The 16,557-nt window shown below is 45.1% G+C and overlaps 1 protein-coding gene across 5 annotated transcripts in view; it reads right to left on the bottom strand.

Moving 5' to 3' along the window:
• LOC140201783 (pleckstrin homology domain-containing family A member 2-like) overlaps window positions 1–16,557 on the bottom strand; it is a 131,424-nt gene that overhangs the window by 82,184 nt on the left and 32,683 nt on the right. For all 5 annotated transcript variants that reach the window (XM_072266470.1, XM_072266468.1, XM_072266466.1 and 2 more), the window contains one exon: window positions 14,507–14,670. In XM_072266470.1, the coding sequence (XP_072122571.1) occupies window positions 14,507–14,647 (141 nt within the window). In that variant the 5' untranslated portion in view covers window positions 14,648–14,670. The remainder of the gene's footprint in view (window positions 1–14,506; window positions 14,671–16,557) is intronic.

Raw genomic sequence — 16,557 nt, 5'->3', positions numbered from 1 at the left:
AGGTGATAGGAGCACTTGGAGCTGTGACACCTGGTGGGAGAGTGACTCCAACAAATACTGGGAACAACATCTGAGATACCAGTCCAGAACAGCACGCTACTAGGAACAGCAAGGATACTGTCCTGAACCCTCAATCTCCCAGGCTTCTGGTAGAGGACCTGAGACTGAGGCAGAAATACACATACACACCACCCGTAAGAGGTGAGAAAAAAATACCGAGAACACAAGTTGTAGAGTCCATGAAAGTGAGTCCATAGGTTGAGTTCAGTGTTGTGGTGAGCGAAGTTGTCCGCGCTAGTTCAGGAGTCTAATGGTTGAATCTGGCGGTGTGGAACCCAAGACTCCTGTACCTCATTCCCAATCACTGCTGGAAGGTTCCTCACCTCATGGATCAAGTCCTGCTCAGATCGAGCAATTCCATGACCCAAGAATCCCAGCTTCCACCACTTGATGAGACTGGAAGAAGCCTGGTCAGCCGACCCGATTCCAAGTGAACCAGATGTGGGAGTCTGAGTATTTTCACCACTGGACCCGCAGGCTTCTAGTCCCTCACAACCTTCTCTCATATCTCTGTGACCGCAGTGGCTTCCTCCAAGTCTCAAGCCCCACAGGACGAGTCCACCATATTATTCACAGACAAGTAGGCTAGTGCCCACTGGGATGCTGCTCCACGCCCGCTGCCTTGCATGGCCCACGAAACAGGCATCAGCAGCAAAAGATCATGCACTCACCAGACAGCACTGGCATTTATTACCTATCCCTGAATGCCACCTATTTAAGGGGGAAGTTATATGCAAAGCAAAAGCCACAGTTAGGTAGAGTGAGAAAGTACAGGAGACTTCCTTCAATAACAGCTATTAGTAAACTAGACAGGTTAGTAACAGTATGTGTTCAATACAGAGACAAAATGTTTTTCTTCACCGAACTCCAGAGATAATTAATCACTTGAAAGCAAAATAATCAGCTGCATTGGTGAGATTTGAACCTGCGCCTCTGGATTCCAACAGTCTGACATTTCATTTCAAATTTAATTATCAACAAGTCTAATTTTGTCCAAGCTCTGGCTTTTAAACTAGACCAGCCTGTGGGTCGTGGTTGTGACGTGCAAAATGGTGAAACCAGCCAGCAGTGATGTGGCCTGGGGGGTGGTGGAGACAGGGGACCAAAGGAGGGAAGGAGCTTCTCTGCCATCTCACAGACAGGGCAAGGGTTTGGGCGCATCATAACATTCACCTCTCCAATCATTAAGAATACGAACAGGTTCGTTTAATGTAAGAACAGTAGCGCATCAGGGTCTGCCGATAAATTAGTGCCACTGGGTGAAGGAAAGAGGCAATGGAGTTGATGAACTGGTACAAAAATACACAAGCTGTTGGAAGGCCTCGGTGGATCTGCCAGGAAATGGACAGCTCCTTTTTTGGACCTTTCACTTGTCCATCTCCCGCCACAGGTATGCCCTAAACAGCTGAATTCCTCTAGAAATGTGTACTTCATTTGCTCCAACTTCCAGAGTCTGGCATTTCTTGCTTCTCCATGAAATGTTCTGAAGTTGACTCCAGTAAGGAAAGGCCAAGCCCGAGCCCGAGTGTGAAATCCATACAACGTGGTGCTACCCAACAGATCCTGCATTGCTTAGAGCTCTGGGGATGGGTCTGAGCCTCACAATCATTCCAGGACATCTTGAAGTTCAAAGCACCATAATGCCTCGACAGAAGTAGGAGGCAAAACCCTGGTTGCCCGCTGTTTTCTTAAAAGGAATTCTTTTTTGTTGATCAGCTTCAGCTCTCTGAAAGTTGCTGGCTCAGGCAACAGTTGATCTGCTCAAAGTCACAACTAGAGCCCAGAGTGGCGGAGGCTGCCACAGTGTGAACCCAACACCAACCGATCAGGAGGGAGTTACAGCAGCCTCTTCCTGCACCCTTCTCTGATTCTACAAATTGTTGCGCTGATTAATTTCACTTCCTCAGATTCAGATTTATTTAGCACATGTAGATGGAAACACAGCGAAATGTGTCATTTCTGTTAACAACACAGCATGCCTGAAATAGTTGCTTTGCATGTCGCACACGCCAAAGGCACCACTTCACCAACAGCAATGGACCACACAAACAAAAAAATTGTCCACAGGCCCAACACCCACCCACTCCACTTCAGTGCCTGGGCCTCAATAGTTTTGATTTTACTTTCATCACACAATAACTAATGGTAGCCACCTCTGATCCTTCAACACGGCAATGTGGTTTTTCAATCAAGCACTGCCAGAGCACGAGTCAAATCAAGTCACGTTGAAGGCGTATAAAATTTTGGTATTGGTATTGGTATCTTATTGTCACACGTACAGTGAAAAGCTTGTCTTGCACACTGCTCATACAGATCAAATCATTACACAGAGCATTGAGCCAGAATAAGCTAAAACAGTAACAATACAAATGTAAACGACTGAGATAGACTGCAGTACAGGTTACAAGACTACAACAAGGTGGACTGTGAAGCCAAGAGTCCATCTCATTGCACGCGAGACCCACTGACACTGGGACAGAAGCTGCCCTTAAGCCTGGTAGTTAACGTGCTTTTAAACACTTGTATCATCTGCCCAGTGGGGGAGGGGAGGAGAGAGAATGTCCGGGACGGGAGGGGTCTTCGATTATGCTGGCTGCTTCACTGTATAGACAGAATCCCTGGAGTGGAGGTGCTCGTTCAGTGACATTTGCCGCATCGTGACGCCACATTACAGGAAGTGTGAAGACCTTCACCAGGATGGAGCGTATTAACTATAAAGGAGAAGTTGGACAACCCTGCAGCACTGGAGGCTGTGAGATGGTCTAATAGAAGTTTATACGTTTCTGAGCAGCCCAGATAGGGTATATAGTCTTTCTCCCCTCTAGAATGGAAATGTCATAGCTTTAAGGTGAGATTCATAGGGGGATCCATAAGGCAAGTTTTTTTTAAAAAAAACACTAGGAGCAACATTGGAATGAGCCGCCAGGGGGGGTGGCGGAAGCAGATCTGATAGGAACATTTAGACAGGGAATGGACACATACAGACCATGTGTAGGCAAATGGGATTGGTTAGATCAGCGTCGTGCTCAGCACAGATACGATGGCACCATTCCAAGTTCAATGCCCCCAGATTTTAAGACAAAACAAGTTCAGATGTCACGCCGTCTGATGAATGATGAGGCAACACATTGAAAGCCCACCATTGCAAATGGGTGATTCAAATCCAGTTAACTAAATCAATCTGGAATAGAGAACCGGTCTCGGTGTTGATGACCACAAAACTATTAACTTGTAAAACCCCACTGGGTTCACTCATGTCCCTACTGGAAAGGAAGTGTTCTGTTATGACTCAATCGGCGGGAGGAGAGAGAGCAGCGCGCCGCACGTGCGCAGCCCTCCGGTGAAAATGATACCGTATCCGTTAAATAGGGGCCGTGGACAATTCTGATTTGATGGAGACGGACGTGAAAGCACAGAGGAACATCTGGAGAAATTTCTGAAACGCTCGTTCGCTGCTGTCGTTACTGCGTGGTCGGGAATCTTCCGGAGGGAAGGCCTCAAAATCCCCGGCTTTGCCTGATGTTGGCGACTGAGATTGAGGTCGAATCATTCGGACAGAGATGGCGCTCAGTACTCAGTGTCGGAGAGCTGATTCGGAGGCTCAAAGTTTTCGGATGACTCAGAGACGGATTGTGGTCGGGCATGGCAGGGAGAGTTTTTCCTTCCTTCTCCCGTCTGCGTGAGATGTGGGACATTTGAGAGACTTTGAACTTGTTACTGTGCTCATGGATTTCTTCATCGAGTTATGGTATTGTTACACTGTTGTAACTATATGTTATAATTATGTGGTTTTGTCAGTTTTTTCAGTCTTGGTCTGTCCTGTGTTTTGTGATATCACACCGGAGGAAATATTGTATCATTTCTTAATGCATGCATTACTAAATGACAATAAAAGAGGACTGCGTGTCTTCATCTGTGCAGTGGAATTGACCTGTACGTGAAGTGACCTAGTAAACCCTCCTGTTGCACCAAACCACTATTAATTGCTCGAGCTGGCTTCCCCGGGGTAAACTGGGCCCACCAGCCTTGCTCTCACTACAGCCACAACAAAACAAAACAGGGCAAACTGGAATTCTCTCTTGCTGGAAATGCATGCAGCACCAACCCGGTCCGTGGGTTACACAAACGATGGGAGAGGGCGCAGAGGAGATTCGTGGAGACGTGGCCAGGATTGTAGCTACCTGGAAAGTTTGGAGGGGATGAAGTGGTTTTCCTCAGAACAGGATGGCAGAAGTGAACAGAATGTTGAAGAGTCAAGGCCATTAGGAAGGACCTACACCCCATCACTGCGGGTTAAAATCAGAACTTTGAGGAAAACTGGCAGAAACATTCAGAATCAGGTTTATTATCACTGGCAAGTCGAAAAATTGGTTGCTATGCTACAACAGTATAGCACAATACATAAAAAAAGTTACAAAAAGAATATTTTTAAAAAATAAATGAGAAAACAGCTCAAAATAGCGAGGACACGAGGAAATCTGCAGATGCTGGAAATTCAAGCAACAACACACACAAAAAATGCTGGTTGAACGCAGCAGGCCAGGCAGCATCTATAGGAAGAGGTACAGTCGATGTTTCGGGCAGGGATCGTTCATCAGAACTAACGGAAAGAAGAGATAGTAAGAGATTTGAAAGAGGGAGAGGGAGGGGAGATCCGAAATGATAGGAGAAGACAGGAGGGGGGGGGAAGGATGGAGCCAAGAACTGGAGAAGGGACAGGATCATGGGATGGGAAGCCTGGGGAGAAAGAGAAGCGGGGAGGGGAGCCCGGAGGGTGGACAGCAGGCAAGGAGTTATAGTGAGAGGTACAGAGGGCGAGAAAAAGAGAGAGGACAAAAAAGGGGGGAAAATAAAAATAAATAAATAAGGGATGGGGTGTGAAGGGGAGGAGGGGCATTAACAGAAGTTAGAGAAGTCAATATTCATGCCATCAGGTGGAGACTACCCAGATGGAATATAAGGTGTTGTTCCTCCAACCTGAGTGTGGATTCATCTGGACAGTAGAGAAGGCCGTGGATAGACATATCAGAATGGGAATGGGACGTAGAATTAAAAAGTGTGGCCATTGGGAGATCTTGTTTTCTCTGGCAGACAGAGCGTAGGTGTTCAGCAAAACGATCTCCCAGCCTGCGTCGGATCTCGCCAATATATAGAAGGCCAATTCACTTTGGGGTGCTCCAGCGTGAGCAGCTCGACCACACCAGAAACTGACTACATCGAAGACACGCATCAGAATCAGGTTCAAAGATTCAAAGTACATTTATTATCAAAGTATGCATATGCGGCATTGAACCCTGATATTCGTTTTCCCACAACTCAGCCAGGAAACAAAGAAAACCATGGAACACTTTCGAAGAAAAACATCAAATCCCCAACATGCAAAAGTACAAATCGTGCAAACACCAAAAAACGAGTGAAAAACACTGAATATTAAACATCAAACCACAAAGTTATTGAAACAGTCTAGGAACGGTCCGTTTAGTTTCATTCAGTTCATTTTAACTCAGCGCTGTATCGTTTTGCCTGCTTTGATGAAAATTGCACAAAATGGAAATTAAAAAAAGGAGAAACCAGTAACTAGAAACACATAGAACATGAACTAAAGAGTCTAGTCCACGAACCACGTTGATTAAATCTTGCCCAAGACCCAAAACTCCAGCACCATCACATGTGAGGGAAAGAGAGACCAGTTGAACACAGACACCTCCCTCGGGGGAGCAGCCAGTGGGAACGAGAGACACATCGGTCACACGCAGGCACCTTCCTCCGGCAGTAATGAGCAAGAGGAACAGAGTGAGAGAGTGAGGGAGTGAGGGACACAGGCAGATGGCACTGAACACATGCTCGCTTTCCGCTCTTGTCTCGTTGATTTCAATCTTCCTCGACATTTAATCGGCGAGAAATGCAGTCGATCATGGTCTCGCGCCTTATATCCAGGCTTCTTGGGCTCCAGGCCACACACTTCGCTCAAAATCTCACTGAACTCCCTTGGAGACAGCAAAGCTGCCTGATTATTCAGTGAGCCCAAAAACACATTATCAAAATGTAAATCCCAGGTTCCAGTAGTAGCAGAATGATATGCAAGGGGTTTCTTCTTTTACGTTACTGCGAAGGCTAACAAAATGGCTTCTTTGATATGTTATTTTAAAAAATGGCTTTTCTGTAATAATAACTGCGATGTAAGGAGTTCTCTCTCTCTCTCTCTCTGCTTGTTTGGGTTATAGTACTGATGAGAGGGGGAATGAACCGACGAGTGCCCATGTTATTCTATTGGTGGGTGATATTCTGTCTCATATGGCTGGGAACTGTGTGGTTTGGCAGGCTTTTTCAGGAGGAGACCCGAAGAGGAAGGACCTGCTGGAAGCGCTCTGGTCGACCACCGTGGTTGGTTCCAGGCAGCCAGTCGAGGGGGTCGGAGGGGATCTCATGGTAGAGAGAAGACCCCGTTAATTGAGCTCCAACTGTTGTGCACGAAGTGGTTGAACTCTGATAAGTCTGGCGCCTTTTACTTTCCCTTTTATATTGTATCTCTATTAATTATATAGTTCCAGTAAGATTTATAAAGTGTAATCTGTAAATCGTACATTGTGTGCTGTCTGATATTTAATGTGTGAGTTTATACCAGGTGGCATTACACAGCAACGACGCAAACGTGAGACACGGTTTGGCGGGCGAATGGGGTTCCCCCTAGATAAACACGAGCCGATAGACCTGAGCGTTACAGATACATGAAAGAAGAAGAGTAAAATAAATAGTTTCGTGAACCATCTGAAGGACGTCGCCTTTGGTCATGTTGTTCGCCGGTGCCGTGTTCTTTGGCAAATTTTCAGATCTATTATCATTGGGAAATTTGTTGTTTTATGGCAGCAGTAACGTGCAGGACATAAAATATGCTATAAATTATAATAAGAAATATGAAATCAAATTCAATAAGTAGTGCAAAAAGAGAGCAAAAATAGTGAGGTAATGTTCATGCGTTCATTGTCCGTTCAGGATCAAAGGGAAGAAGCTGTTCTTAGAATTTTGAGTGTGTGACTTCTGTTGTTGCTGACATCAAAGTTTATACAGGGCAGTGTATGCACAGAAGGAAGAAAAGAAGAAAACAGAAAAAAAGGGAGGCACAACAGCCTTCTGCCTGTACTCTGTACAGTGGCAGAAGAGCGTTGAAAGCCCCAGTAAATCAGGCATGGGCTAGCATCCAAACACACACGTGCCCAAAATGGAAACAGCCCTCCAAGCCAATACTGAGTGCTTACAACTGGAGAGAGTTGGCCAGTAGTGTTGTTCTAGACATTAGTGTGATCCACATCTGGCAACCGGGGAATCCAGACGTGTCTAATTACACTGCTGACTGCGTAAAATAAACTGCGTTTGAGATAAACTACCAGTGAGCATCTAAACACCACCTATGCTGGTGAACTTCAACTTCCTTGTGTGTCTGTTGCTAAGAATGAAGAACAAAGCACATGTGCTTTTGATGTCTGTGAGCTCCTTTCTTTCTTTCTTTGATGGCAGCAGCTGTTAAGTAAATCCATATCTGTGCTGTACAGTTATGGCACACTATAATACAACAGGAACTCAACTAGAAGCCAGTACATACTGACAGATGGTAATACAAGGAATGAGGAAGATAGTATGCTGGAGTATACAATTAAAACTGCCCCGGATCCAGAGACGTCTGCAGAAACCTCATTTGGACATTAAACACAAATTAGATTCAGACAAAGATGTAAAAGCAACTCCCCAGCCCAACAGGAAGCCACTTGCCCAAACCTTTATCACCCAACTGCAACTTTGGAGACTGACATTCAAGGTTTGAACTCTGGGCCTGAGCAAAGTTCTCGTCCTCTAATCTTTATCTATTACCCTGCCGAGTTAACACAACCTGCCACTACCGTTCCCCCTAAGCTGCACGAGTGCGCAGCCGCACAGTAACTTAAATGCTCCCGTGCACATAGCCTTTGTTGCCTCACAGCTGGAATTGGACGCAAGTGGACAAAGTTTATAAAACAGGAAAGATTTTCTTTGTTGTCCATCCCATCCAAATTCAATCAGCCCTGGAGGTCACAGTGAAGGAAGAACTTCATTGTGACATTGGGGGTAACAAGACAAAGTACAACACCTTTACTTACTACTAGCTCTAACCCTTAATCACATCCACTACACCTGCAAGAACTCGCTGCTGCTCCTTTCTCTGATTTTTTTTTCCTATTCTTACTTCGCTTTTTACGTTACTTGCAGCCCATACACAAACTCTTTCCCTCTCTCGTACTCCCTACCCTAGTCACTCCTAAGCTTTCTGCGTTTGCCCTGGGTGCTACCGAGCTGACGTTTGCTATAAAGATGGGAGAGACACAAGAGACAGCAGATGCTGGAGTCAGGCACAAAATCTTTAAGAGTTTGTGCCCCAGGAAGATGACATCCATCATTAAGGGTCCTCTCTGTCTGGAACATATCCCTTTCTCATCAGGAGGGAGGTACAGGAGCCTGAAGACCCACACTCAACATTTCGAGAACAGCCTCTCCCATCAGGTTTCTGGACAGTCCGTGAACCGCTGAATGCCAGCTCTCTATTCCTCTTTCGCACTATTAATTATATATATTTTTTAATGTAACTTACAGCAATGTCCTACATCTTGCACTGTACTGCTGCCACAAAACAACTTTCAATGTCAGTGATAAAACCTGATACTGAAACAATCTGCTGGAGGAACTCAGCGTCCGTGGGGAGACAGGAACTGTCAACATTTCAGGTCAAAACCCTGGGTTTCAGTTGTTGCCCTGAAATGTTGAAAATCCCACAGAGACTGCTTGACCTGCTGAGGTCCCCCAGCAGATTGTCTTTTGGTTTACTGTAAATCTTTGCTCCAAATCATTTCTTCTCTGTTGCCTAGAAGTCCATTCTCAGACATGTCACCAGCAGCAGCTCCATACTGGGCAGAGTCTCCAAAATTTGGTCTTGCTGGAACTGTGAGCAAAACAGAAAGGGATTTTGCCACCACAAAGTGTGCGTTATCACTACTGACCCAAGAATTTCCAGGCAAGGCATCTTTCACTGTCACAGAGCTCTGGCTTGGAAATCCCGCCTTCCTCCAAGAGGGAAAGTACTTAATCTGTACCCGAGCAATCTCCCCTTTGGAAGTCTTCACTCTCAATGAATACATTCTTTACCTCCCAATCTTTTGAGGAGTATACCAGATCCACAACTCTCAACTCGCTAACAACAATCCTCCAGCTGATCATTTTAACAACTGGCTTTTTTCCCCCTAAATCGATGACATTGTCACAACTCCCCACACACATTCTCACAGAAAAATTTCCAGTTTTATTCCCCAGTACAGCACCGTTACTGAAAAGGAAGCATTCAGATCAAGGCAATTCCCCTGTACATTGCTTAGAAATTCCCCCCAATCTTTTCCCTACAGCTTCACTTCACTTTAAGATGAGTAAGGAGCCCATAACGCCTGCTATTGGGTTCTTGCACCTTTCTGCAATATTTGCTGTTCTTGCCACCTTCCATTGTCTAGGGTCATCCTGTCACTCCAACAGCTCCATACTTTAATTCTAATGAAAAAGTCTGTCTTCAAACCTTTAAGAATATTATTTTTTCCTCTGCTACTCTTTCATCTTTGCTCAAGAATGCTCTATCAGTCCTGACTTACCAATATCCCTCATCTCTCTCATACCATTCAAGCAAACCCTCCCCTTGACAGATCAAAGTCTACCTTACTGCTGCTATATCACAACCCGCTATGCTCCTGGCTCGCCAGTCTTGTTGCTGAGCACTCACACACACTGTAAATCACTCTCCACTTGGCATTGCACTGCAACACAGGCAAATGTTGTAAGTGGATTGCTTCATCATACTTCGAATGTACATTGCCCCAGTCTGACGTCCTGCCCAAATATTTGTTGCAAATGAACTATATTTAATTCCCGGAGCCCGTTCTGAATTCTGCACGGACAGACTGCTGATAAAACAGTGGCTGTCAAGATGCAAAGCTGTGTCTCACACTTCCAGCAGACTGCTGCAATCAGACAGAGAGTCAGTGCTCACACCTTTAAGGTCAGCCAGTATGAAAGCCACAAGGTGTGGTACCACCCACAACATGTACTGGGCTACAGGAGAGTGCAGGAGGACGTTCTCACCCTGAAGAACGAGTATTATTTTGCAGCCTAATCTCCACAAGGTGAATGCATTGAGTCATGCACCAAAAGAAAAAGGCACAATTGTAGCAGGGTTTGTAAAACTGCTGAAGAAAACTAGTTTTCCAACGTACAAATCTGTGCTGGGAGTAGGTCAGACCCTTCCATCTTGCTCTTTCATTCAGTGAGATCATGGTTGATCTAAATTCTGCATTTCTGCCTATCTCTGGTCACCTCGCACCACTTTACTTCAGAATCAAAATAATAGAGAGAGAAAAAACAATTACTGTGTGTGTGTGTGTGTGTGTGTGTGTGTGTGTGTGTGTGTGTGGGCACATGCGCGCATATGTACGTATTTACACACAGACACAAATAGGAAATTTTAAAAAGTACTGAGGTAGTAATGATGGATTCATTGTCCATTTAGGGGCAGAAACTGTTCCTGAATCATTGAGTATGTGTCCTCAGGCTTCCTGATGGTAGCAATGAGAAGAAGGCATGCCCTGGGTGGTGGAGGTCCCTAATGATGGACACAACTTTTCTGAGGCACTGTTCCTTGAAGATGACCTGGTTATTACGGGGGCTAGTACCCAAGATAGAGCTGGCTAATTTTACAACCCTCTGCAGCTTACTTTGGCCCTATGCAGTAGCCACCCACCTCCCCCCCACCCCACACCAGACGGTGATGCAACCAGTTGGAATGCCCTCCACGGTACACCTACAGAAATTTGCAAGAGTTTTTGGTGAATATAGTATTAATGGTATGACTCTTGGCAGTGTGGAGGAGCAGAGGGATCTTGGGGTCCGAGTCCATAGGACGCTCAAAGCAGCTGCGCAGGTTGACGCTGTGGTTAAGAAGGCATACAGTGTATTGGCCTTCATCAATCATGGGATTGAGTTTAGGAGCTGAAGAGGTAATGTTGCAGCTACATAGGACCCTGGTCAGACCCCACTTGGAGTACTGTGCTCAGTTCTGGACGCCTCACTACAGGAAGGATGTGGAAACCATAGAAAGGGTGCAGAGGAGATTTACAAGGATGTTGCCTGCTTTGGGGAGCATGCCTTATGAAGACAGGTTAAGTGAACTAGCCTTTTCTCCTTAGAGCGACGGAGGATGAGAGGTGACCTGATAGAGGTGTACAAGATGACGAGAGGCATTGATCGTGTGAATAGTCAAAGGCTTTTTCCCAGGGCTGAAATGGCTGCCACAAGAGGGCACAGGTTTAAGGTGCTGGGGAGTAGGTACGGAGGAGATGTCAGGTGTAAGTTTTTTTACGCAGACAGTGGTGAGTGCATGGAATGGGCTGCCAGCAATGGTGGTGGTGGTGTATATAACAGGGTCTTTTAACAGACTTTTGGATAGGTACATGGAGCTTAGAAAAATAGAGGGCTATGGGTCATTTCTAAGGTAGGGACATATTCGGCACAACTTTGTGGGCCGAAAGGCCTGTATTGTGCTGTAGGTTTTCTATGTTTCTATATTAGTATTACATACCAAATCTCCTCAAACTCCTAGTGAAATATAGCCGCTATCTATATTTATAAATGTAGCTTATGAATCTATCTGCCTCCGGTTTGAAAATATTCAAATATTTAGAGTGACAGAGGCAGAGTAATAGAGCAGAGAAACAGGCTCACTCATCCTTGCTGACCAAGCTAATCCATGGGCCTGCATTTAGCTTATACCCCTCTAAACCCCTCCTATCCACGTTCTTACCTGAATGTCTTTTAAATGTTAATATTGTACATGATTCAACATCTTCATTCCATACATGCACTTTCTTCTGTGTGAAGTTGTCCCGTAAGTTCCTCTTAAATCTTTCCCCTCTCACCTTAAACCTCAGACCTCTAGTTTTTGTTCCCCTTCCCTAGTATAAAGGTTGCACTCGTTCACCTTCCCTCATGATGATCAATCTCAGCCTCCCACAATATAAGAATAAAGTCCAAGCCTGGTCAACGTCTCACAGGCCCTTGATTACTAGCAGCATCCTTAAATTACATCTGCACTCTTTTCAGTTCAATGGGATCTCCTTGAACATTGCCAGGACTAGAAGGCAGCAACTGGTTGGGCAGGTTAGGACTTTATTCCTTTGAGCGAAGGTAACTGGGGTGGGTGACCTTGTTGAGATGTCTAAGATCTTCAGGGCCATAGATAAGGTGAATGCATGCAGTCCTTACCCCCAAGGAAAGCAAACCCAAAATTAGAGGATATAGGCTTAAGGTGAAAGAGGGAAAGATTTAAAAGGGAAGCAAAAGGGCAACTTCATACAGAAGGTGGTTGGGACGTGGAATGGTTCAGGCGGGTACAGTAACAACATTTAAATAACATTTGGACAGGTATGAGGTCTGGAGCAGGGGTTCCCAATCTGGAGTCCATGGTTCCCTTGGGTAATGGTAAGGGTTCATGGCATAAAAATGTTGGGATCCCCTGATTTTGAGGGATATGGGCCAAGTGCAACCAAATGGCTCTAATCTAGATAGGGTCAACATGGACAACTTGGGCTGAAGGGCCCATTTTGTGACCCTCTGTGACTGCTTCCACAACCCTTTGAAGGAAGAGAATCGTACAGGTTCATGATCTTCTGAGAGAAGAAATGAACTATCTACCTCAAACAGGTGATCACTCACTTTTAAAGTGACACCCCTAGGTCCAGATTCTCATACAAAAGCTCCTCAACACGTGTGTCAAGACACCTCAGGATCTTGTATTTTTGAAACAAACTCTTCTAAGCTTTAAAAGATCCAAATCATCTGGTTACCTTTTCCTCCAATAAACGATCTGCAAAATGCTCTGAAACTTTAATTATAATGTTCTTCCACTGGGTTATTTTAATGCTTCAATGAATAGTGATGAAATTGGTAGAGAGAGGGACCAGAGGACAATGAGGACCCGTTCATTGCAAAGCTTTAATGGAGTGTCTATGTATCAACCAGGCAGGGTTAGTTGATATGGTGATGCTCTGCAGTTGGTTGCATGATCTCAATAAAGACTACTAAGCATTGACTTTGCAACGTTTATATTCTCAGAATTTAATAGTACAAAATTTGACATCTTCCATACAGTGATTCCAAACTAATCCATTGCCCTGCTCTCTGCCGCAAGCATTTTTTTTTCCCAAATATCCACTCTCTTCCTCTCATGAAAATTGGCTGGAACTTCTTGGGATTCAGAGACTTAAAAGGATGAACTGACCAAGTGTTTTTTGGACCTTGAACGAACAGACCGCCTTCACATCCACCTAAGATGAAGGGTTCATAGCTGCACACGGCACTCCAGATGAGAGCTCAATTAATCATTTTAAACCGGACGCTGGTTGTTATGTACAAACTAAGCCCAGCGAAGGATAAGGAGGCTTAAAAAGTTAGGCCAGGAACGATCTCACACAGCAGAAACCAAGTCAAGTCAAGTCACTTTTTATTGCCATTTCAACCATAACTGCTGGTACAAAACACAGTAAAAACAAGATGTTTTTCAGGACCATGGTGCTACATGAAACAATACAAAAACTACACTGAACTACGTAAAGCAACACAAAAACTACACTAGACTACAGACCTACCCGGGACTGCATAAAGCGCACAGAACAGTGCAGGCATTACAATAAATAATCAACAAGACAATAGGCACAGGAGAGGGCAGTAGGTTGGTATTGCAATGGCTTGGGGGAAAAGCTGTTACATAAATAAATAGCTGAACGGCGGTGTCCGCGATCACGTCCGTTTCTGTACTCCCGCCGAGTATTTCACTGGAGTCGGATGTAGTCCAATTTAATGTCCATTGGAGAGCAGAATGGACGGGAGAGCTGGCCGGCTAGGGCTTGAAAGGGGTCAAGTGCTGAACACTCTCCTACTTCTGGTAAACAAAAATTGCATTTAGTCTTTGCTCTAGTTGCCCCCTGTGGAAAAGATCCACCACGGGAACTTCCACTAAATCCTTCTCTAGGCAAGAAATTTAATTAAGCAGAAATGGGAGCATTAAGACATCAAGAACGAGTACTCTCATACGTACTAAACAGTTAACAAAACAATGCATGTGCAATAAAGTGCAAACCTAAAATGTGGCTCCTTTTATGTCCATGAACCTAAAGAGTTCAAACAGCTTAAATCACTACACCATGTGCTTTGCTTAGAACAGAGGGGGCAAATTTTCAGATCTTCAGGTCACTAGCCTAGATGAAGGCAAGCGGTAACCACAAAGTACAGAAAGCCAGGCCACACAAAACAGCGCTCAAAAAGCTCCTCCCTCCGTTTTATCAAAACATTACCACACTACAAATAGCTGACGGTAGGGCACACGTACCTGCGGGTTATCCATGTACCAGAAGAGTGCATTGTCTGATGTGTTCAAGATGAAGTACCGCCGCAGAAACTTCCCGCTGCCTTCCACCTCCTCAATGTCCAAGAACCCACAGACACGGCTGTATCGATCCACATAAGGCATTTCTATTCTCACTGATCATCACACTGAGGGAAAACAAAACCAGGTGTTAAAATGGATACCACTGTCTTAACGGAGAGCTAAATTGCAAAAACAGGAACGCGTATGGTCTTGAAACACAGCAGAGAACCGATCGGCTTTCGGTTCGGTTGTCAAATGAATGAAACACCATTGGCTACTGTCAGTGTGAATCTTAAGGGTTGAAGTCCAGAGCTCCCTGAAAGTGGTTACACGGGTAGAAAGGCATCTGGCACGCCGGCCTTCATTGGTCACGGCGCTGAGTGCAAAGTCAGGGAGTCATGTTGCTGCTGGATGGTACTTTGGTTAGGCCGTACTTGGGAGTATCATGGGTGATTATGGTCACCTCCATTATAGGAAGGATGTGGAGGCTCTGGAGAAGGTGCAGATGTTTACCAGGATGTTGCCTGGATTACAGAGTACAAGCGACCAGGGGAGGTTGGACAAACTTGCGTTGTTTTCTCTGGCGCGGCAGAGGCTGAGGGGAGACCTGCCAGAAACTTACCTAATTCTGGGATAGGGTAACCAGTCAGAATCTTTATCCCCAGGGTAGAAATATCAAGTAACAGAGGACATGCATTTAAGCTGAGAAATGGAAAGTTTTTGCTTTAAACACAGGCTGCCAGAGGAGTGGTGGAACCAGATACAATAGTGACACTGAAGAGGTTGTTAAGATACTTGTTATGCAGGGAATGGAGAGATATGGATTACGTACAGCTGAGGAGATTGAGTTTAATTTGCAAAGGGCCTGCTCCTCACTCTGCCCTTCGTTCAATCAACAGGACCCAGGTGCCGATGGGGGGGACAACTCATGGGTAATTTACAAGATAGCTCCCAGTGCAGATACTAATCTAGATTGTCACCTTCATTGGAACAAACAGTGCTTACAGGGAAAACAAATAATGGGAGCACTTTGGGAAACAGTCAAAATATTACAAAGTGCCTCTCCTGGAACGGGACCCTGTTCTCCAACTGTAGCTGAAACAGTGAGGAGCAACACCTTAAATTCTGTCTGGGTAGCCTCCAAACTGACGCATGAACGTCAATTTCTCCTTCTGGTTAACAATTCCCTCCCCTTCTATTCTCCATTCTGCCCTCTTGCCTCTTGCATATTACTTCCCTCTGGTCCTTCTCCTCCTTCCTTTTCTCCTATGGTCCACTCTCCTCTCCTATCAGATTCCTTCCTCTCCAGCACTTTGTCTTTCATATCCACCTGGCTTCATGCATCATCTTCCAGCTAGTTCTTCTTCCCCTCTCCCCCACCCCCCAACTTCTTTTTTTATTCTGGCATCCTCTCTCCTCCATTCCAGTCCTGAAGAAGAGTCTTGGCCTGAAACGTCGTCATTTCCCTGGAGTGGGTGAGTGAGCTAGTGATTTATTGGTGCTCTCGGACTTTTTCTGCTCATTTCCTGCGGCTCTGTTTATAAAGCTGGAGACCTCTGCTGTACATGTCTCTCCCACACTAAAAATAACATGACTCTTCCACATTCTTTTTTGTTTCTTTACCACACTTCCATCCATGATGGCACAACAATCCCTACCCCTCGATTCCTCAAGGTTCAACCTTGGCAACAAGCCTACAATGAGGCACTGTATCAAATGCATTTGAAAACTCCATATATTACATCAACCACATTTCCCCTCACTCATCATTTCAAAGAATCTGTCTCCACACAATCTGTCCTTAACAAATAATGTGTCTTTTACAGGCTTCCTTGACACAATCCACAGTTGGCCTCCTTACTCACTGCTAATTCTGTCTGTGGATACTTTCAAAATGTATCCCAATACCAAAGTAATTTTTTAAAAGCTGCCTTAAGCAAGAAAGGATTTAAAACATCTGGCGATGAGACTGCTGTTACTGAAATGAAAACTCCCTTAAGATTTAATTATGT

Source organism: Mobula birostris, chromosome 8, assembly GCF_030028105.1.
Source record: "Mobula birostris isolate sMobBir1 chromosome 8, sMobBir1.hap1, whole genome shotgun sequence".
Taxonomy (NCBI): domain Eukaryota; kingdom Metazoa; phylum Chordata; class Chondrichthyes; order Myliobatiformes; family Myliobatidae; genus Mobula; species Mobula birostris.
The sequence above is the reverse complement of the archived record's forward strand: the minus strand, read 5'-3'. Positions and strand labels throughout refer to the sequence as shown.